Here is a 22720-nt window from a genome sequence, read left to right on the forward strand (position 1 = left end):
TCAAGTAAGACTTCTTTTGATTTTAGAACATGTGTATGACCAAATTGTGTCGTCAGTGCAAAATAATAGGTGATTTTCTTTATTCAGGGCTGCTGACAAGTTCATTGTGTGCCAAAGCCAGCTGATGTCTCTCTTTACTAACTGCCCAGCCTGTTGTGGGGAAACTCAAGGAAACATTGAGACTCAGGAGGGAACTTATGTTATAATAGTAATAATATTTTTTTTGTGATTTCAGATGGAAAACTAAGTTGTATCATAACTTGTATATCAATTTGTATGTCTAGGTCTGTTCATATACTTTTTTGTAAAGGCATAGATTGGTAATTTTCTGCCTTTCAAAAATGTCTCAGGTCTGTGTCACATGTGGGTATCAGCGTTTTTGGCAGAACCAGCCCATGCTGCACCGAAATATGCCAGCCTGCAACCTGTTACTGAGTGGAGCCATCCACTTTTTAGGTTGCATGGCTACCCAGACGATCAGGATGCTGAAGCTGTTCGGGCTTTAGAGCATCAGCACCAGCACCTTCTTTCGCCATCAACGCCTTTACACAATCCCAACGATTGTGCAGGCGTGGCAGAATGAACAGGCAGGGATCATCAAAAACCTGAATGAGATGGGAGGTGGACTGATCCTGTCTGGTGACTGCAGGTAGCACACCTCAACTTATATCAACATAGAAAGCAGTTCAAAACAGATTGCTATAATTTAATATATCAGATTTTGTGCTTACATGTCTGAATTGAACTGTTTTTGTCATTCATAGGTCAGACTCCCCTGGTCATTGTGCCAAATACGGCACATACTCCTTGATTGAGGACAGAATCAACAAGGTGTTAGATCTTCAACTTGTCCAGGTAAGTTAACATTATCAGACACATGAACCACTTGTGTAGTGTAAGATAATGACATTGCTTAATGTTTTACACAGAGCTCAGAGGTCCCAAGTAGTAGCTGGTGTGAGTTAGAGGGTCTTAAGCGCAGCGTAAGGTTTCTTGATGACGACATATGCATGTGTCAGCCCTCATCACGGACAGAAATCGACAGGTAAAGATGAGCAAGAACAGACCAGTGTCCATTGAAAATCTTGTTGATGAATCTATTTGAAGCTAAAATTAAATAAAAAATATTTTTAATGTGTTGTACTCCCTGTTTTAGGTTGCTAAGTGGGTGCGGGAGGAGCTGTGCCCAAAAGGAACCCGTCATTTCTTTGACATTTGGCATATTGGCAAAAGTATGTATCTTGATGAACGTAGTTTTGTTTGGGTTGTCTATAATCACATTTTTTTTGTTGGTTTATTAGGGTCCGGGCAGCTAAGCTGCCAGGAACCTATTGTATTCCTAGGAATTCTTTCTTTCTTTCTTTCTTTCTTTCTTTCTTTCTTCTTCCGAGGAAGTCATACTTCCCATGGGCGAAAACTCACCAAACTTTACAGAAATGTCCGGCCCCATGCCAGATTTACTTAATTCCAAGGACATGTCAATATTCCTCCTGGGGGGGGCACAATAAGCGTTTAAATTTAAAAACTTTAAAAATACCTACAAAATCAACAGTACATGCTACAGTTTTGAAACTTTCACCAAACTGTAGCCCCAATACTGCTGAAACTTTAGTCCACTTAAACTCATTACAAATTATGAAGTCCATCACTCAGTTTTTTTCAAAACCTGTAAAACTTATAAAACCTATCTCCTCCCACAATTTTTGCCCAATTGTCACCAAACTTGCTAGAGAGCATCTTCAGACCGTCCTCCACAAAACTTGTTTCTCGGATTTTTGATTTATCAAAAATTAAGCCTACAGTGCATCAAAATGTTTGACTGTAAACAGTACTGTAAACATATACTATCAAATTCTTGCTAAATACATTTTCAATCTTCCTGAAAAAAATTGAGAATATTTTGCAGTCATGGTTGATGGAGTTTGGCAAATATCAGAATTTTATCTCAAAAACTGAATTTTTGAGAACATTTTGAATTCTGCTCTCATGGGAACAACTGGAGTCGATGGAAGAGTGGCATTTTTAAACATCAAATTTTCTCTTATGAAGCAAAACACTTTAAGTTAAAAACAAATCACCAACATTTCCATGCTGTCAAGATGCAATTTATGTATTATCAGATTTTTTTTAAGTCAAGGAATTTCTGACATTTTGACCATTTTTGAAATCTGCCTTGACAACAGCTGCCCAGACAGTGACTCCCTGAGTCGACAAATCAAGCTACACAGCAGGTCTCACTTCCAGCCAATTAGCTCAGTGAGTTAGGAGCTGGTGCTTGGTATCAGGGGTTGTGGGTTCAAGACCCAGCAAGGATGATGATGATGACGACAGATCAAAATGTCAGATCTCCTCAACATAAAACAAAAGCCCATTGTCCTGACGGTGGCATCGCAGCAAGCCTCTAAATTAAATAAAAACAAATAGCTTGAACTGGACCATGGAAGAAAGCTAGCCAATTTTTGCACAAAGGTCCAGTCTCATGCCAGATTACCTCAGCTGTAAACCCAAGCCACTTGCCAATTAGCTCAGAGCGATAGATGACAGTCTTTGGTTCCAGAAGTTGTGGGTTCAATCCTCAAGTTGTCCAAAATGAGCATTGTTGTCAACTGTCTTGTCTTCCTATTCTCCTGTTTGTTGCTCAGAATTGCCAAAAATAGCCCGGACCAGACCCATCGCTGCGCAGCAGCTATAATTTGTTTTTACATTTTGTGTTTCTGTTCTGAAACAGGTGTAGGGAAGGCTTTGGATGCTGCTTCAAAGGAGAGGGAGTGTGAAGATCTGAAGCTGTGGAGGCCAGCTGTTATAGACCACCTTTACTGGGCTGCTGCTTCCACTCCTGATGGAGATCCAGATGTGATGGAGGCCAAGTGGAAAAGCATGGTCAACCATGTTCAGGACATCCACGAACATGACACACCTACGTTTGTCAGCTGTGCACATCCACCTCTTGAGGGAGAAGCAAGGAACAAGCAGTGGCTGGAACCAGGTACAACATATTGAATCTTCATTTGTTCAATGTGCTTGCTTGTGATTTTAAGAGGTGCTTTTAAGATTAAAAGATATAAAACAAATAATAAACATACATGTAATACAAATCAGCTAATAATGATTATACAGTCTTGCCACATCATTAGAACTAAATTTGTGTTTATGCAGGATCAACTGTAGCACTAAAACTGGAACATGTTGCTACAAGAACAGCACTGGTAAAGGATGTTCGTCAGTTGTCCCCACAGCATCAGACCTTTTCACTGGAGGCCTTCCACTCCCTCATCCTGCGCTTTGCACCAAAGCACACTGGCTTCTCCTTCCTTGGGATGTACAGCAGGTAAGTATGTGATTGTGAAAGAGTGAGTACGGCTAAAACTATAGGTACAATTCATTGCAGGTATGTTGTATTAGACTGCCTGAGTTTTAGCTTGGTGTACCCTGTCAACGGTGAATGATTTATTCTATTTGAATACTTTGTTCTGTAACATTGCCCTAGGTCACTACACAAGAAAATTAGGTCTTCAAATTTTCTACATGAGTTATTACTTTTGGATTTATTCACATGTACAACTTGTGACTTTCTGCTTTTTACTACAGACTTCTCTTGGCAGCTTTGCATTTCAACAGCAATGGCAGCAGAGAAGTTGCTCAAACCAGTGATGGTGAAGTGTGTTATGCGGTTCGCTACCCAAGGTTTCGCCAAGGTGGCTGGGTAGTTCGCCCTGTCAAGGAAAAGCCATCATATGGTTAGCAGTTTCAGTCAGTTCCTAAATATGATTTTGTCAGTCCATAAATCAGTGAATGTGATCAAAATGTTTTATCCTTCCCCCAGCATATGCATCAGCCCTCATGGAGTCTCTGAGAGTGGAATACTCCAGGTCACCACAGGCTCTACGAGAGCACAGCACAGTTCTGTCCTCCTCTGCACCTGCGCCCCTTTCCAGATCCCTACAGAAGATCAAGGATGAGGCTGTTGGCGTGTACCTTGCACAGCATTCACGATTTAATACAAGACGTTGATGCCTCCACAGAGGCTTGCCTTACTCAAAGTACACACACATATTTTTTATACATTTGGCACATCTGCATAAATGTTGCAATGTTGTGTTGTACAGAATGTGCCTAGCAGTCTTAAACTGCAGCTGCATGCAGGGTTAACCATCAGATGCAGATCTGCTTAAGATGTACACACAAAAAATCAGACATTGCTTTTGAATTTTGTTTGAACAGAAGTTTTAAAAAAACAAACAACAACAAAAATGATGGTACCCTTAACCTGTGGCCTAGACTGGACTTTGTGACACTGGGCAGCACATTTGGCTTCTGAATGACTTGATAGTCTTGAGATTTCATTGAACCCTGCACAGAGACACCGAGACACCGTGTACCAGGTGCAGCAAAGCAGAACCAGAACAGAACTGAGCCTGATCCATGTTTCACAGTAGGTACAGTGTTCTTGTATGTTTCATAGGTGCTTGTGTGGGAAATGCGACCCCATGTCCACAGCCGAGGGGAGTATGTGCTGCAGGGAGGTAGATGCCTACTGGGCCTTAGTGGACACCATCACCCCCAGGCTAGACGTGCAGTGCCTAACACAACACCCAGGCTTCGAGGCGTTCAGTTTTGGTTCAGAAAGGCTCCAGCTTTGTTTCATCTGTCCACAAACCTTCTGAGAGAATGTCCTTTTGCTGAAACTTTTTGAACAGCTCCTTGTACACAGATGCAAAATGAAACATATCTCTGTTTGTACTGTGTATCTGTCTGTCTCTATCTGTTGCAGCAAAGCAGAACCAGAACAGAACTGAGCCTGATCCATGTTTCACAGAGAGGTAGAGGTTTTCTGATGTGCCTGACCAGAAAATGATAAATGATATACAATTTTGTACACATTTTCAGAGAGACACTTGGTAATTGTGATTTGTTTTTTATTATTAATTTCCACCCAAATGAGGCCATTCAAACCCTTTATAATCTCCTCCTTCCTCCGGAAACTGCTTTCGAATGGCAGACACAACACAAGCAGGCAGAGGTTTTCTGATGTGCCTTCCCAGAATGCCATAGGCCCAGCGGACAATCTGCCTGTATGCAGTGTATCGGTATTGCCTAGGGATAGGGACAAAAAATTACTATGGCATCAAAAACTGTGACACGGGCAGTAATGATTTTTTTTTTTTGCATTTAATTTTTTTTTAATTAAAAAAAAAATATATATGCTGTACAATTTTATATATTTAAAATTCTGTGTTGAGCCAAATAAACTTTTGTTCTGTTACACTTGTATACAAAATGACAATAATGACAAATATAAGCAACGTGTACTCCTTATATGTGTGTGTGTACGGGTGTGTGTCTTTGTTTATATATACTGTATATATAAATATATATGCAAAAGAGATTTAATTTCAAGGGACAATCCTGGTAAAATAAAGGTTGAAAAAACAAACATCTACAGTCATTGGCTAATTAATTAGGTCTTGTACAGTACAATCCAATTCAATCAAATATAACAGCTCTGCTTCAAATTCCACATTTGTGAAGTGTAAACATTTTCAGTGATGGAAAATATTGCCAGGAAGATGCTCATTCTACTTCATATTAAGTCATACACTGCGCAAAAAACCCAAGAATCCCTGCCCGAATATTACAAGATATGAATCAAATATGGTGATATCCACATGGGATACTCTCCGAACAGCAATTGAAGTAGATTTCATGTTCGGAGCATGTCAAACTCCGGCTATGGGAACGCTTTTATACTTGCCATATCCCGGAGTTCATTTCTTCCCGGATACTCTACAAGATCCACCTGCCATATTCGGACAGCAACTCTAATCAACGTCTAAAATATCTCATCAGACATGGACTGCTGTCATATGTTGAGATGATCCATTACTCATATCCAGTGTCAAGATATTACCACTACCCATATTTCAAGTCCAAACACTAGTTCTGTCTTCATCACGATATTGTATTGATACCACTTTTAACATGTCAAGTCCTAACGCCATTTGTATTATGATTCCAAATACTGCATTGATACCCTCTGCAACCATATTTCAAGTCCTAAAACCATTTGTATTTTGATTCAGAATACTGCATTGATACTCCCTGCAACCATATTTCGAGCCCTAACACTATTTGTGTTTTAATTCCGAATACGACATTGATACCCTCTGCAACCATATTTCAAGTCCTAACACCATTTGTGTTTTGATTCAGAATACTGCATTGATACTCCCTGCAACCATATTTCAAGTCCTAACACCATTTGTATTTTGATTCAGAATACTGCATTGATACCCTCTGCAGCCATATTTCAAGTCCTAACACCATTTGTGTTTTGATTCAGAATACTGCATTGATACTCCCTGCAACCATATTTCAAGTCCTAACACCATTTGTATTTTGATTCAGAATACTGCATTGATACCCTCTGCAGCCATATTTCAAGTTCTAACACCATTTGTGTTTTGATTCAGAATACTGCATTGATACTCCCTGCAACCATATTTCAAGTCCTAACACCATTTGTATTTTGATTCAGAATACTGCATTGATACCCTCTGCAACCATATTGTAAGTCCTACAAATTATTTCAGCAGTCTGTATATTTCAGTATACCATTCATGGCCCATAGGGTGACTCACCATACCCAGGACAGTTCAGTGCAGTGTCCCTAACTCTATACTAATTTCTGGTACCACTAGTACACTAAAAGTGTGCTACTCAGTTCTATGAAAGAAATCCACTTCAAATTATTGAAATAACAAAATCTATTTATTTATATTAAAACACAAAACCTCTCAACCAAGGTATCCAGGCAATTAAACAATGCTGCACGAACATAACAGTTTGTAACAAAATAAAACAAAAAATGCAGTACATTTACTGGAATAACGATCACAGATTAACCTTGGCATAGCCTTCATTATTGTACTTCCTTCGGAGCATGGCTCGGACCTCACTGACCTCCGTATTTGGGAATTTCTCCCTCACAGCGTCTGTGGAAAAATGAAGCAGGAATTAATACTTGATTTCACATTAGGTGAAAAAATACTATACCTGTATTATACTTTTACAGCCTGTACTAAGTATACATTTAGTATACTGTATGCTTTTTTTGTTGCCTTTACGTATAATTAAGTGTGCTCAAGTAGTCATTAAGTACAACTTGAGTACTACTTAAGTACACTTAAAGTGTAAATAGTATGTTAAATTGGAACAACTTTTTACAAACTTTAAGTCCGTGTCCTAATTGGATGCGACGCGAGCGAGCGTCCGACAATCGCGTCACATCTGACGCTCTCTGTTCTGACTGAATGCGTTGACTATGTGCGTCTGTTGTCATGGAAACACATCAGCTGTGCGCTCGACATCCGACTGGAGAGAGACGTAACTACCTGGTTAAAAGATGGGTGAGTACTTGCTTCCTACGTTTGTACTTAAAACAGAAAACAAGTTTTATATTGTGATTTTAGATGTTTCTTGACATATAATATAGCCAACAGCAAGTTAGTTGTTATTAGCGAGCGACATTCACGTCAGTTATGACTTATAACTGACGTGAATTACAGTGTGGGCAACTGGTCTCAACTTATGAGACCAGTTGGCCACACTGTAACCGATAGATATCTATGTGTGTAATTAGGGGCATAGCGCCCTCTACCATTCAAACATTAAACGTCACCCAAAAACAACAGGACTAATTAGACTTCGTTGTTTTCAAACAGGACCCTTTTACAGACGTCAGGAGTTTAAAAAAAAGGAAAGTGGCTGCTTTTCTACTCCTCCAGCAGAGTACCTCCAGCAGGACAAGGCAATGGGTCCATCCTCTCAACCAGGCACGAAAAGAGCAGGGGGATTACTATAACCTTGTGCAGGAATTGGCACTTGACAGCAAAAGATTCCAAAACTACTTCAGGATGAGCGCTGCCCAGTTAGAAGAGGTGTTGTCCTATGTAGGTCAGGACCTTTGTAAACAAACAACCAACTACAGAGAGCCAATTGAGGCTAAGCAGAGATTGGCTATCACATTAAGGTAAATGAAAAGACACACGCTTTAGATAATAGATAATAAAAGTATTATTTTTTATTTATTCCATACAAAATACTTCCTGTAAATCTGTGTAATTAAATTGAGCAATCAAACATGTAATAATAGATAAAGAGACAGTAATAAATAACAAGAATATAGAATAGAATACAGGAGTTAATAACAATTCAAAGCCTAATTATTCATAATTGTTCATAAGTGGGGTTGTTTGGGTTGTTGAAATAGTAAGGGCTGGGGTGGGGTGGGATGGGGTGGTATGGTCGTGGGGGAGGGTGAAAAACCTGGTTGTTATCCCAATTTAAAATTGTGGTCAACAGCTGTGCCTTCAGCTGGCCCTTGTTGGTTGTCACTTGCTTGAATTCTGGCAATAAACTGAGCAAAAACATTTCATCTGGGTCATCAGGTTGAATAGGAGTCCTCAAAATCTCATAGAGGTCTTCGGTGGAGGGGTTCTGTGGTGGATTTCTTTCCCGCTTCCTTCTTTTGGAGCTGTAGGAGTGGGCCCTCTCTCCTTCATCTCTCTGCTCTCTCACCTGTCTCTCCTCCCCACCATTTCCCCTCACCTCCCTCCCACTCTCCACATCTACTCTCCTCTCATCCTCATCTTCATCTTCCACTTCCACCTCTTCAGACCTTTCTCCTCCCTCCTCCTCCTCTTCTGTCCTCACTACATCTACCTGGTCAAGGCTGCTTCTGGAACTGAAAATAGACAAACATCCATGGTGCTTCAAATATGTAGATGTCATAGTGCAATATGTTACAGAAAAATAATTAAGTAATGCTTTGTCCAAAATGAATAGATGTACAATATTTCTAATAATATGAATGCACCTTATTGGAGTAGTTTAGGCCCAATGTCACTGTGGGCTCATGCGTTTTAACTCCATGGTTTTTGATACTTTATACCTCCACTCCACTATATTTTGTGAACCAATATAGTGCTTTTTACTCCACTACATTTATTTGACGGCTTTAGCTACTAGTTATTTTGCAGAATTAGATTACAAAATAAAACACACACTGTTACTTTTACAAAATAAACACACTGTGGAATTGCTACTTTCACTTAATCCTACCATCTTTCCCTGAGATGTGGCAGCAGAAACCACATGGATTTCAGGTGTCTCCATTCCTTCTTACCACTCCCCTCTGACCCACTGGGTGGAACAACTTTCCGGAGTCTGTTGAAAGTGTCACACAAAGATTTCCACTTGTTCTTGCAATGCTCTGGATCTGTTAAGAAAAGAAAAAAATATTATTCAATGCAAATAAAATGTAACTAAACATAGGTCTTTCTTTTGCAGATACATGGCATCAGGGGACTCCATGCATTCAATGGCCTATGACTACAGAGTAGGGGTGCAAACAGTGTCAGACTGTATCCTGGACACCACCAAGGCCATTGAAAAGCACATGCTGCACCGCTTCCTCCCTCAACCAACAGAAGAAACCTGGGCTATGGTGGCCAGGGGCTTCTGGGCGAAATGGCAGTTTCCCAATTGCATTGGAGCACTAGATGGGAAACATATTGCTATCACAGCTCCACCCAGGAGTGGAAGTCTCTTTTTTAATTATAAAGGGACCTTCTCTATTGTACTGCTGGCCCTTGTTGATGCAAACTACAGGTTTCTGGTGACACAAATCGGAGATTTTGGCAGAACCAGCGATGGAGGGGTCTTCAGGAACTCTGCACTGCGCAGGGGGCTGGAGAACAACACCCTCCATGTACCACCACCAACAACCCTGCCAGATGCTGAGTTCCTAGGGGAGGTGCCTCATGACGTAGTCGCTGATGCGGCATTTCCCCTAAAGCCATTTCTCCTGAAGCCCTTTGGAGGACGAAACCTCTCTCGGGACAGAGCTACATATAACTATCGGCTGTCAAGGGCTCGCATGACAGTAGAGAAGGCCTTTGGTATGCTGGCTGCAAGATGGAGGATCATCCTCCGCACCATCCATATGTCGGTAGAGAAAGTGGACACACTGGTTGTGGCAGCCTGTATTCTGCATAACTTTCTCACGAGGCCTGGTGATGCAGAGTGCAGGCTGTCGTGCGAGGGTGAAAACCTGCAGTCAGTGAATGACCATCCGAACCGCGGTGGTCAGGAGGCATTGGCTGTGCGGGATAAGTTTGTGCGATACTTTTCTGAAGCCACTATAGTAAACACATAGGCCTACTGCTGGAAATGAAATGAAATCAGCACCTGCACATGACACAGATTTTTATTGTATGGTATTTTGTATGTTTTTCTTTGAATAATATTTTTAAAAGCAATTCTTAATTTACTTACTTAAATTAAATGACATGGCATATTCCTTATTTCTATTATCAGTGACTGTACATAGATTTCAGAAACAGACAAAAAAGAAAATGTATTATCAGACCCTGCATGTGTAATCTATTTGTTGATGTAATATCTCTCTTTGTCATCTTTATTTTAAAAAAAAAATCTTTTTCTCATCAAATTAAACAGTTCAATTTACAATTATGTTTGTGTGAATACAATTTTCCTTAACTAGGAATGTTGTTGAATGCTAAAGAGGACTAACTTACACTAGAAATACAGAATTACTATAGTGGCCTCACTCCCAAAGAAAACAATGGGCTCTATGCACAGCTCCACTACATCCTGAACTTAATGCTGCTATGTTATTTCCTGTCTTACATTATTGGACAAGCTGATTAATCCAGGTGTGTCTGAGTAGTCACAATGGTCAGACACACCTGGATTAATAAACAGAGCCATGCATTAGTCAAAGCATTAAAATGTTAAATATTTGGGTCAGTAATGATCACTCTATTAAAAAAAGTGATAAATAAATTTGAGAAATATTAACATCAATGTTGCACTGTACACAGTACAGACAGATGATGATGTTAAGTGAAAAAATAAACACAAAAACAACAAAACCAAAACAGACATGGAGAGGATTATTTCAGGGGCACAACCTGTTTAACCCTACGTTAAACCGTTCAACCAACGGTTGTTTAACGGTAGTTAAACAGTAACTAGATTGACAGAAAACCTGATGTAGCAACGGTTTATATCAACTTTCAGTTAGGCTATAGCATGAAGAACAAATCCGCCTTCTCCGGAGACTAACACGGTGTACAATGTAACAATGTTACAATGTTGCGGGTATTGATATTGTATCATACCATCTCTACTTTGTAAAAATAAGCTAGCTAGTAACGCATCCTAGCAGAAAACACACAAACATAACTTACCAGAGACTTTTAACTCCCGGGCAATCTCCCTCCAGGCAGCTGCCACCTTATTGACGTTTTTATAGTGAAATGAGGAGGTATCGTACAGGTAGCTCCTCATTTCAACCAACTGAATCAGCTGCTCCTCGTCCATGGCGCTGTCTACGCGAGCGACAGAAAATAGAAACCGGGCGTCGGGCTCCAAACGGCGCATCGCATCGCGCTGCATCATTGGAACCCATCTGACCTGCCTTTAGGTCAGGTTTTTTGGTGACATCATTAGCTTGTGTTTGCAATTATGGGATTCTTGTCAGTGGCCAATCGGATATTAAAAGCTGCAATATTTAAGAACAAGAATCACCCATAATTGCAGCAACAACCGTCCATTTATGGCAAGTATTGTTTTGACGGCTACCGAGAGTCAAGACCAGAGTGTATCGAGACAAGACAAAGTGTTTGAGGGATTGAGTAAAGACTGTGAACACCAGGACAAAAACCAGTGCAAGCTCCACATTGCATGACACAGATGAAACATGGAACATCCAAACCATATACAGGGCTCGAGTCTGCGACCATAATGGTACATAACTGATGATTATTTATCAAACCACCAATGGTCATCCCCACAACAGAACCTAACAAGTAGTCAAATAAACAGGTAGTCAAATAAAATCTGGGTCTCGAATGAACTCCCTGTGCGTATATAATTTGCATGCCAACAAAGCATAATGTATAAAATTGTTATAAATCTCTGGATTTATAGAGAAGAAACTCCTTTATGAAAAGTAAATATACATATATTAATATACAACTGAAGAGTGAAATCAAATGTCTTGTGTTATTAAATAATGTAACAAGAAATAAACTGTACCTTTGGAGGAACTGTTGAGCGTAGTCCCACTGGGTAGTGTATGTTGCAACAGTAGTTACTCCCGAACAGCAGGCAGGATGGCTCATAAAGGATGGAGCGGGGCTGGGAATCCTCACAGAGGCCGTAGAGGGGGTCCTCACAAAGGATGGAGCAGGGCAGCGGGGCCTCACAGAGGATGAAGTTGGGCTTGGGGTCTTCACAGGGGACAGAGGAGAAGGAGAAGGTCTGGGAGTCCTTCTAGCCACTAAATTCGGCTTTACTGAGGCCAACTGTGCTCCACCAAATCGTGATTTAGTGAACTGGAAAGAGAAACAATAATGATGAGTTCATTTTATGATGCAATGCATACAAACAATTCATACAAGACATTAACTACCGCAACAGTATTCACCATAGCTAAACTTGGAGGGGGCGCAGGAAAGACTGCTGGGCTGCATTATCAGTTGCATCAAGGGCTGAGACTGAGACCACAGGCTGGACATCAGCAGGAGACTGAGTGGCAGGCTGCTAAAACAGCAGCATTATGACATGTGCTGTAACAGCAACAGCATAACAGCAATGTAAACAGACATGCGAGATGCAATTTTTCTAAAGCTCACCTTAACAGTGTGAAATCCACAACTAGAGGCCATGAACCCTCTAAAGAGGGTGGTCTGTCCACGGGCCTGCATGGGGCATTTCTCAATCTGAAACAATCAGAATTGTATTCAGCCTGGATCGAGACACTCAGTGTACAGTCCATGGTCAGATTAATACAATCTGCACCATCAGAATGACTATTTCTCATCTAGTGATATGCATGGTCATGAGTAATAGGTGGATATTTTGCTGTACTTTACCTTCTGGGAGAGATCATGCCATTTGCGCTGCCTCGGGGCTGGTCTGTTGCCTCCTCCAGCAGGCCAAGCCCCAGAGCTGGAGAATGTCCTCAGTCTCACCATCCACCTCCCCTACTCCCATTGCTTTGTGGCTCTTTGGTTTAGTGCTCATCTGAAGACAACATGGAAATAATAACAGTGGTTACAACTATGAATCACAGCACAGACATAGTGTGCTGAACAAGTGTGTAAGTCTTGTGAAATTCCAATCTCTGTGCAATTACCACATTTACAGGCTATATTTTTTGATTAATGCTACACAGCATTTTATCTTTATATTACAAAGATGTGCTCACTTCTGTGCAATTATCCAACTGTGGTCAGTGAGAGGTGTATATCATGTATACATTTATTTATTTTGAGTTTATTTATCAATTAATTAAAGGTATAATATGGAGAATGAGCAGAACACCGCCATCTAGTGTCTCGAGGTCGTAGTCGCAACAACAAAAAATAATTCCAGCAGTCGGGTTGCCAGGTTCGTGATTGGTGAAACGCAGTCATGTGACAGAGCCTGTGTTGGAAGTGTCTCCATCAAAACATAAACAAATGGAGTAAATGTAGCTCGTTACTACCCACCTCTGCAGCCAGAACAGAGCAACATTCATTTACAAGTTTAATACGCGGATCGGACCGGGTCGGGTCTTTACTCTGACACCAATGAAGCAGCTTGGAAACTGTTTAAACGGGCGATCGTGGGATGCAATGAAGGAGTTTAACGGCTTCAAAACGCACGCCGAAATGGCTACGTTTCTCCTCGACCGGTAAGCTAACTTTAATGTTTACTTAGCTGTAATGGCTAACGCTAACGGTAACTGTCAGTCAAACTGCTCTGCAATATGGTGCGATTTGCCGGAGGGGATGAGTTCAAACGGGCTCGAACAGACCCGGCCCAGTAGCCTACAGGAGACCGGAGTCTGTTCGAGCCTGTTTGACTGACAGTTACCGTTAGCGTTAGCCGTTAGCGTTAGCCGTTACAGCTAAGTAAACATGAAAGTTAGCTTACCGGTCGAGGAGAAACGTAGCCATTTCGGCGTGCGTTTTGAAGCCGTTAAACTCCTTCATTGCAGTCCATTGACTCCATGCTTGGCCTACCTATGTTGACCCTCGACTTTGCCCTTCTCTGGTCACTCAGCTGCTGAGATAAATAACGCTGTCTTCTCTGAGGCTCCCAAACAGCTACATTAGCAAACTCCATCTCACCCAGTGCCAGCCTACAGTAGCTGCGGCGGAGCAACTGGCAACCCGCAATTTACAGCCACTATTGGCTGGTAAAATGTAAACAGAACGTGACAGAAAGTCATTGTCGAGCCCGTCAAAAATGTTAAAAATATTAAAGGTTGAATATGTAGAATTTTTATTAAAAGCAATATTTTTTTAAAAATAATACATCCACGGGGCGTTTTGAGGGGTACAGAATGAAAGTATTGCTTTTCCATAAAAAAAATTTTTTTAGTCTAAATTAATATTTTTAAAATTTTTGACGGGCTCGACAAAGACTTTCTGTCACGTTCTGTTTACATTTTACCAGCAAATAGTGGCTGTAAATTGCGGGTTGCCAGTTGCTCCGGCGCAGCTACTGTAGGCTGGCACTGGGTGAGATGGAGTTTGCTAATGTAGCTGTTTGGGAGCCTCAGAGAAGACGGCGTTATTTATCTCAGCAGCTGAGTGACCAGAGAAGGGCAAAGTCGAGGGTCAACATAGGCCAAGCATGGAGTCAATGGACTGCAATGAAGGAGTTTAACGGCTTCAAAACGCACGCCGAAATGGCTACGTTTCTCATCGACCGGTAAGCTAACTTTCATGTTTACTTAGCTGTAACGGCTAACGCTAACGGCTAACGCTAACGGTAACTGTCAGTCAAACTGTCAGTCAAACAGGCTCGAACAGACTCCGGTCTCCTGTAGGCTACTGGGCCGGGTCTGTTCGAGCCTGTTTGAACTCATCCCCTCCGACAAATCGCACCATATTGCAGAGCAGTTTGACTGACAGTTACCGTTAGCGTTAGCCGTTAGCGTTAGCCGTTACAGCTAAATAAACATGAAAGTTAGCTTACCGGTCGAGGAGAAACGTAGCTATTTCGGCGTGCGTTTTGAAGCCGTTAAACTCCTTCATTGCATCCCACGATCGCCCGTTTAAACAGTTTCCAAGCTGCTTCATTGGTGTCAGAGTAAAGACCCGACCCGGTCCGATCCGCGTATTAAACTTGTAAATGAATGTTGCTCTGTTCTGGCTGCAGAGGTGGGTAGTAACGAGCTACATTTACTCCATTTGTTTATGTTTTGATGGAGACACTTCCAACACAGGCTCTGTCACATGACTGCGTTTCACCAATCACGAACCTGGCAACCCGACTGCTGGAATTATTTTTTGTTGTTGCGACTACGACCTCGAGACACTAGATGGCGGTGTTCTGCTCATTCTCCATATTATACCTTTAATTTAGACTAAAAAAAAATTTTTTATGGAAAAGCAATACTTTCATTCTGTACCCCTCAAAACGCCCCGTGGATGTATTATTTTTAAAAAAATATTGCTTTTAATAAAAATTCTACATATTCAACCTTTAATCAATATTTTTCTACTTTTGACTCTTGAGCTGCTATTACAAGTTACTGGTGTAGGATCAATAGAGGTCACGTTATTTTGTCGTTTTTGCATTCAGATACTGTACTGACATGACTATACTGTATCTGCAGACATGAACAGCTTTCATACATAAGCTTCAGGTTGGCTAAGGTCCGTTATTTCTTGGAAGTAGTTTAAATTAAAATCATAAACTAAGCAGCTAGACGACCGGTTAACATGTACAGTAAATCAGTAGACTGTACAAGTGTACAAGCAAAACAACTTAACACTGAATGTGAACAGGTAAACACGTGTTGACCTACGGTCCCAGACCGTAGTGGCAGATCGCAGGGGAGTCCGTTTTCCTCCTGGGCTGGAGCCGGTTAGCTTCAGGGCTAACACCCTTCACTTCACTTTGCTGCCAGACAACAGTTGGTAAAACAATAGGAGAGACGTTACGTGGTCTGGAGAATCTTGTGCGTTTATTTGGCCACATACTGAACTGCACATGCACGGCTAACCTCTTCCTCTGCTCCGCTAATGTCTGCTCCAACCTCACCTGCTGCCCGCTCCACTACACACACACAGACTCTACACACACGCACTGCTCCTCTTCATCATGTAATATTACACTGTGCTACTGAAGCACATACACACAGGCGTAACGCTGCCGCTACCAAGAGCAGTAATAATAGGTTTACTTACAGTTACAGTAGCTGGAAGACTGAAGTTAGCTAACGTTGACTGGTTATCTAGCTAGCTACAATGACTGAAGTTGCTGAATCACGTCATGAAATGACCAACGAAATCATAAAATTAGCCGGTGAGACAAATGGAAATATAAAATGTATGACCATTCGATCAGACAATAAAAACATTGATATACTTACTTATCCATTCAACAGCAACGTGACCAGAATGAAGCGCCGTGAATGGTGGAGCTCAAAGAGGCGGAGCTGAGCGCAATGCGCTGATTGGACGGCAAAGATGCAAACGTTGCTATTTGAATTAGGCGCCTTTCTTTCCAAACAATATTTTAAAAAAATCCCTGCTCAGATTCACTATAATGTACTGTAACAGTGTGTTTTTTCCATAGGCTAAATAAACATGCACATACATGCAATATGTAGAAAGTGTATTGCTAAGTAATTACTACACTAAATTACCACTGTTAGCACTATTTAATATACATTTTATGAAGAAGTACAGCTTAAAACAAACTCAACTTCATTTGCACTTTTTTAAGTGTACCTAAATTCATTTCCAGTTAAGTGAAACTAAAGTGCACTTTAATAAAGCATACTAACTGTGTATTACAAAAGACTTGAAAAAAGTATGCTTTTATTATGAATACTAATATACTACTATAAGTGCTTTGAAGTAAATTATACTTTGTAAAAGTATACTTTAGAACAATTTAAAATAGACTTACAATAAAGTACACTTTTAATAAGTCAAAATCAAGGTCAAAGTTCACAAGGCCGCCATGTTTCTTAAATGGCGTTTTGGGCGGCCCTGAGGCCTAGCAACGACGCAGAGACAAACGGATGACAGATTCTGAAACTTTGACTCACTAGGTACAACTTAGACGAATTTGGTGTCCGTAGCCCCCCTACAAGTGCCTTAAAATCAAGGTCAAAGTTCACAAGGTCGCCATGTTTCTTAAATGGCGTTTTGGGCGGCCCTGAAGCCTAGCAACGACGGAGAGACAAACGGATGACAGATTCTGAAACTTTGACTCACTAGGTACAACTTAGACGAATTTGGTGTCCGTAGCCCCCCTACAAGTGCCTTAAAATCAAGGTCAAAGTTCACAAGGTCGCCATGTTTCTTAAATGGCGTTTTTGGCGGCCCTGAGGCCTAGCAACGACGCAGAGACAAACGGACGACAGATTCTGAAACTTTGAGTTCCCAGGTAAAGCTGACACGAACTTAGTGTCCGTCCGTCAAATGGCGTTTTGGGCGTCTCAGATCAGTCTCAGACCCACAATAATTGTACATTCTTTCTCATGGTTACGATTGCTCTCCACCACGATTACCCTGCGATGCCGCTGAGATTTGTGCTGCTATAATTTCATAAAGTAAGGCAACTGGACTAACCCCATGTGACCTCAACACTCACATGGGGTTAGTCCAGTTGCCTTACTTTATGCTTAGGCCTATTTGAGATTTACCATGACCTGGATGACTGAGAATATCCATAAATAATTGCTCGATTCTAAACCTTAAATTGACATTTGTTCCTATTGGTCCCTGACACTCACTCCACCCAATCTTTCTTCTTTTTCTTGGGACCACTGGGTAAAACCTCTGATTGTCACTTTGAGCTGCTGGCTTTTACTAGCCCTGGTTGAACAGTGTGGAGACTGGAGAATAAATATTTTTTGGGTGAAAACTTGTCGTATGTACAGAATCGTGACTTAGGACTGCTGTCTGTCACGACGAGAAATTTTCTAGTATGCCAGAAATTTATAGGGAGGTCACTGACTAGTACAACATCGACAACACGACCAAAATAAGATGTTGCTGGTATCCTAATATAAGATATGTCCCCATGATGTATATTGGGGTCATATTTTACCAAATATGGGATATCAATAAACTCAGGATATAGATCAGAAATGTTCTGTATTGTACAGAAAATTCAGTGACATATCCAATGAGATATTCTTGGATTCTGGCCCTTTTTGCCCAGTATAAATCACCAGATTCTGTCCATTGTCATGACCTATCAACATCAGTTAAATATCTCACCTAAAACAGGCCTGACGGTAAAATCTGTAATAAATATGTTTTATATGACAAAAGGTGATGATATATGCTACAGATATTGCAATTATTCTACTCAAAATAGGGTGTCATTATATTCCTATATTCTTAATTGCGTCATATTCATACTTTGTATATGACAAGAAGATGTATACTTCATCCATATTTGATTAGATATGGTTCATGTCAACAAAGCCTTAAATATGCATTGGAAATGGTCTCTATTCTATAGCTGTTCCAGAGTCAAGATATGGCTTTAAGTGATATATCAACTTAATATAGACTGTATATGTAACACATTCAGATATGCCATAGATTTGATCCATATTCCAGAAAAAATGTTGTGATCAGTCAGATATGTCCAGATATAATATGAGGTGATACTTGGAACACACACACTACAAAAATAAGATGTTGCTGGTATCCTAATATAAGATATGTCCCCATGATGTATATTGGGGTCATATTTGACCAAATATGGGATATCAATAAACTCAGGATATAGATCAGAAATGTTCTGTATTGTACAGAAAATTCAGTGACATATCCAATGAGATATTCTGGGATTCTGGTCCTTTTTGCCCAGTATAAATCACCAGATTCTGTCCATTGTCATGACCTATCAATATCAGTTAAATATCTCACCTAAAACAGGCCTGACGGTAAAATCTGTAAGACAAGACAAGAAGATGGATACTTCATCCATATTTGATTAGATATGGTTTATGTCAACAAAACCTTAAATATGCATTGGAAACTGTCTGTATTTTCTAGCGGTTACAGAGTCAAGATATGGCTTTGAGGGATATATGCAATCAATATATGACACATCCAGAAATGCCATAGACTTAATCAGTATTCTAGAAAAATATTGTGATCAGATATGACCTAATGTCATATATAGAACACATACATGACAAAATGTAAAATGTTGCTCGTATCCCAATACAATATTTTGTCTTCATGTTGCATACTGGGTTCATATTTGACCAGATATGGTGCATATCAACAAAACTCAGGATATGCATCAGAGATGTCCGTATTCTAGACAGAATCCAAATACGGATATTTAGGGATTCTGGGTATTTTCGCCCTGAGGACATTTACGGAACACATACACGACAAAATCAAAATATTGTTCGTATCCTAGTACAATAAATTGTCTTCATGATGTATAATGGGTTAATATTTGACCAGATATTGTGCATATCAACAAAACTCAGGATATGCATCAGAAAAGTCCGTATTCTAGACAGAATCAAAAAACGGATATTTGGGATTCTTGCTCTTTTCGCCCAGTGCAAAGTGATGGTGGTGTATTAGGGTGCATTATATTGACTGGTGCTCCTAATATTTCGCCCCTGTTGTGTGATTACAGAGTGAACACAATGTTAGAAACACCATTCAATATACTCAGGCATGCAAATCTCTCACCTTTCGGCGAAATTCGCCGTTTTGAATCCAAAATAGGTCATCCACGTGAATCGTGTAGAACCGATGAGAAAATGTTTTTTGGGAGGGGAGGGGGGGGGGGGTGTTGCGGAGCGGGAGCGGATATGGATTTCTATACCTGGGAGCGTGGAGCAGAGGACTTGCAATTCACCGCCATAACGCTAGAGGCGTGTGTGTGGCAAAACGGCTGGATAGTAGTAATCAGTAGTATCTTTGGCTGGACGACAACCGCCGTTAAACACGAGGAAGAAGAAGAAGAAGAAGTAGAAGGAGCTTTTCGCGTGGTGAATCGATAAGACTGAAAGAGTGCCTGCTCTTTCAGTCTTATCGATTCACCACGCGTGTTAATTTCGTCAGACGAGACGAAAAATATTCGTCAACGATGGTTTTTTTCATGACGAAAACGAGACGAAGACGAGACGACATCAATGCCCTTAAACACTGACTGTGACGAAATTAACACGCATTTTTTGTTGACGAAAGAAGCCGAGACGAAATCTACTTAATCAAATAAAAACTTAATACAATGTGGCTCTTTTTTCGTCACAGACTTTTAAATTACAATCCAAGTGCCTTCACTGGATGCGCGTCAGTTTTTTTCTCATCCTGCGCTGCTGCCAGGGGTGTGTGTGTGTGTGCGCGCGCGTGTGCGTGTGCCTGAGTGAGGAGCACACACACACCGGTGCTCTGTGCTAAGTGCGGCGAGTACAAAGAGAGCTTCTCTGGTGAAACGAGCTAAAGAGTAATTTCACGTGTTAACCCGTGTTTCAATAAATGTATTCCTGCCTGATAAAACTGAGATGAGTGAGAAAAAGACTAAAATGAATCTATTGGTTTGACTAGATTAATTGTGATTAACATTACTGTCAATCTGCTTTCAAAGACTGAAAAAAGACTATTGACTAAAACTATACTAAAATACTTTGGATTTTCTTTGACTAAAACTAGACTAAAATGCCAAGACTTTTCGTCGACTAAAATGGTGACGTTGGATACAGTATGTATACAGCATCTTTCATGGACCCAGAGTCGAGTCTTCTTTTAGCTTGATGAATAAGGTCATTGACCATAGAAGTGGAAACATGAACATTTCAACATTCAATGCCATTCAAACGGTCAAGTACACCCTCCAGTCCAGGGAGAAGACAGCTGTGTAGTTCTTCAAAAGGGAGGATGTGCAGTACGGGGAGGTGGACTGCACACTGTCGTCGTCCCCCCCCCCCCCCCCATATCCTTCTCACCTTTTTCAGCCCTGACCTGTTTGCATGCCTGCATACTGCACCTATTACACACACACACACATACATATAGTGTTAAGAAAACAGAATAAGTGAAAGAGCTCAGAGTAATAAATTATTTCTGCCCTAAACCTACTCGTGTCTGCTGGCCTGGAGAGGTCCATGCTCCTGTCTGAAGTGCATGTAGGCGACCTGCAGCACATAGGGATTGAGGCAGCACGCCTCGAAGCCTGGGTGCTGTGTTAGGCACTGCACGTCTAGCCTGGGGGTGACGGTGTCCACTAAGGCCCAGTAAGCGTCTACCTCCCTGCAGCACATACTCTCCTCAGCTGTGGACATGGGATCGCATTTCCCACACAAGCACCTATCAAATAAAAGGTGTGTCAGGACAGTGTTTATCTTCTCACTCTCTTTCTCGCGGACGGTGACGGTAAAGCGCTACTAACGATTATGAGACGGGACGTAAACAAGCTATTTAGTGTCTGTTATTGGTACTGTTAAGTATCAATACTCAGGCCTGAATTAGATAACCAATGCTAGTTTTCATTGCCTGATACATGATCGTAATGTGTAAGATATTGTGATATGAGCACAGCATTCATATTCGTAGCTAATGCGTATAAGCTAACACCAGTCTCTCACCAAGACACCTGCCCAACTCTCCACTGATTCTCCTGGCACCACAGCTCAATCTCCCTCCTCAGGCCATTAATTCTTCTCCCAATCTCTCTCTGGGTTGTAATTCAGGTTCGTAATTATACGGCTGCGGTCCGTCGTAGGTGTAATTGTACACATTTACAGTTTCCTCAGGGTCAGAACCGGCACCAGAATCCATTGTTTTCCTATTGTTCAAATTGACCGCTCTCCCTCTGCCTACGTCACTTCTACGTCAACCGTTTTCAAATGCGGAAGTACAATTTTATCACAAAAACGGTCACCAAAGCCTAAATACGGCATGTATGAATATAATTTTTTTTTTTAAATGTTCCTAGATTATTTTTCTAAACACTGATGTAAAGGGGGGTCTAACCTGCAATATGCTCTTTAAGTCAATGGTTAGGCTACTAATCAAATCTTTTTCTACTTTGGAGTACTATTGCCACCTACTGACCTTTTTTTGTATTGCTTTAGTATAATCTATAGTCAGAGTATGCTAAAAGCAATGTGACAACCCATAGCAAAGCAAAATCGAAGATGAGATCTCCTTTATGTCACATTTACATCTCCTAGATATAAATGAGCACTAATTGAGACCAAAGTGGTTTTCTCATTCTTCTCAAATGTCTCTCCTGAGAAATAAGTCTCATAGTGAGCACTGTGCGAGTTCTCAAAATTCTCTCATAGCTGTCTCTTTTCCTGATCTCAGCTAAGAGAAAAATGAGACATATTGTGCTGCTTTCAAATGTGTCTCAATTTGATATCCTTACTTGGAAGCACTATCTCAGTTATGTCTCAGTGAGAAATATACATGGTTCTGTCTCTCAATGCTCACTATTTGAGTTCTCAGATTCTCTTACAGTTGTCTCTTTTCTAGTGTCTCAGCAAAAATAAAAATGAGAGTAGTGCAAGCTCTCAAATGAGTCTCAATATGACGCATGATTTAATATCATACCTCAATCACATCTCAGTTTATCTCATGCCAAAATTTGAGAAAATAAGTAATCAATTCAGGCAAATTATTTATGATATATG

The 22720-nt window shown here is 40.8% G+C and overlaps 2 protein-coding genes and 1 long non-coding RNA gene across 11 annotated transcripts; 2 read left to right on the forward strand and 1 right to left on the reverse strand.

Annotated features, from left to right (window-relative positions):
• The first annotated feature begins 609 nt into the window (after positions 1-609).
• LOC311270772 lies at positions 610-995 on the forward strand. Its single transcript, XR_014624296.1, has 3 exons — positions 610-649; positions 765-855; positions 937-995. It is a non-coding gene; the product is annotated as an uncharacterized lncRNA (long non-coding RNA).
• A 3634-nt stretch (positions 996-4629) lies between these two features.
• On the reverse strand, positions 4630-16522 carry LOC311271126 (uncharacterized protein). Of its 9 annotated transcripts, none has more exons than XM_084376626.1 (7): positions 16091-16254; positions 15893-15987; positions 12963-13113; positions 12723-12809; positions 12124-12422; positions 6961-6992; positions 4631-5094 (listed from the first exon to the last, which is right to left on the reverse strand). In XM_084376626.1, the coding sequence occupies exons 3-7, from the start codon at positions 13062-13064 to the stop codon at positions 4811-4813; spliced, it is 804 nt and encodes a 267-aa protein (XP_084232752.1). In that variant the 5' UTR covers positions 13065-13113; positions 15893-15987; positions 16091-16254; the 3' UTR covers positions 4631-4810. The 9 variants fall into 9 exon arrangements, 6 of the variants coding, with proteins under 6 accessions (XP_084232754.1, XP_084232752.1, XP_084232751.1 ...); XR_014624356.1 differs by lacking the exons at positions 4631-5094; positions 6961-6992 and adding exons at positions 8023-8743; positions 9121-9277; positions 12515-12630 and having other exon boundaries at positions 15893-16253; XR_014624357.1 differs by lacking the exons at positions 4631-5094; positions 6961-6992 and adding exons at positions 8023-8743; positions 9121-9277; positions 12515-12627 and having other exon boundaries at positions 15893-16251.
• On the forward strand, positions 7338-10819 carry LOC311271125 (uncharacterized protein; the record flags this gene model as incomplete). The annotated part of the gene is made up of 3 exons (XM_084376622.1): positions 7338-7406; positions 7722-8029; positions 9349-10819. The coding sequence occupies 3 exons, from the start codon at positions 7338-7340 to the stop codon at positions 10214-10216; spliced, it is 1245 nt and encodes a 414-aa protein (XP_084232748.1). The 3' UTR covers positions 10217-10819.
• Positions 16523-22720: the final 6198 nt, after the last annotated feature.

This window comes from Pagrus pagrus (genome assembly GCF_965226575.1).
Source record: "Pagrus pagrus genome assembly, chromosome: 15".
In the NCBI taxonomy this organism is placed as follows: Eukaryota; Metazoa; Chordata; class Actinopteri; order Spariformes; family Sparidae; genus Pagrus; species Pagrus pagrus.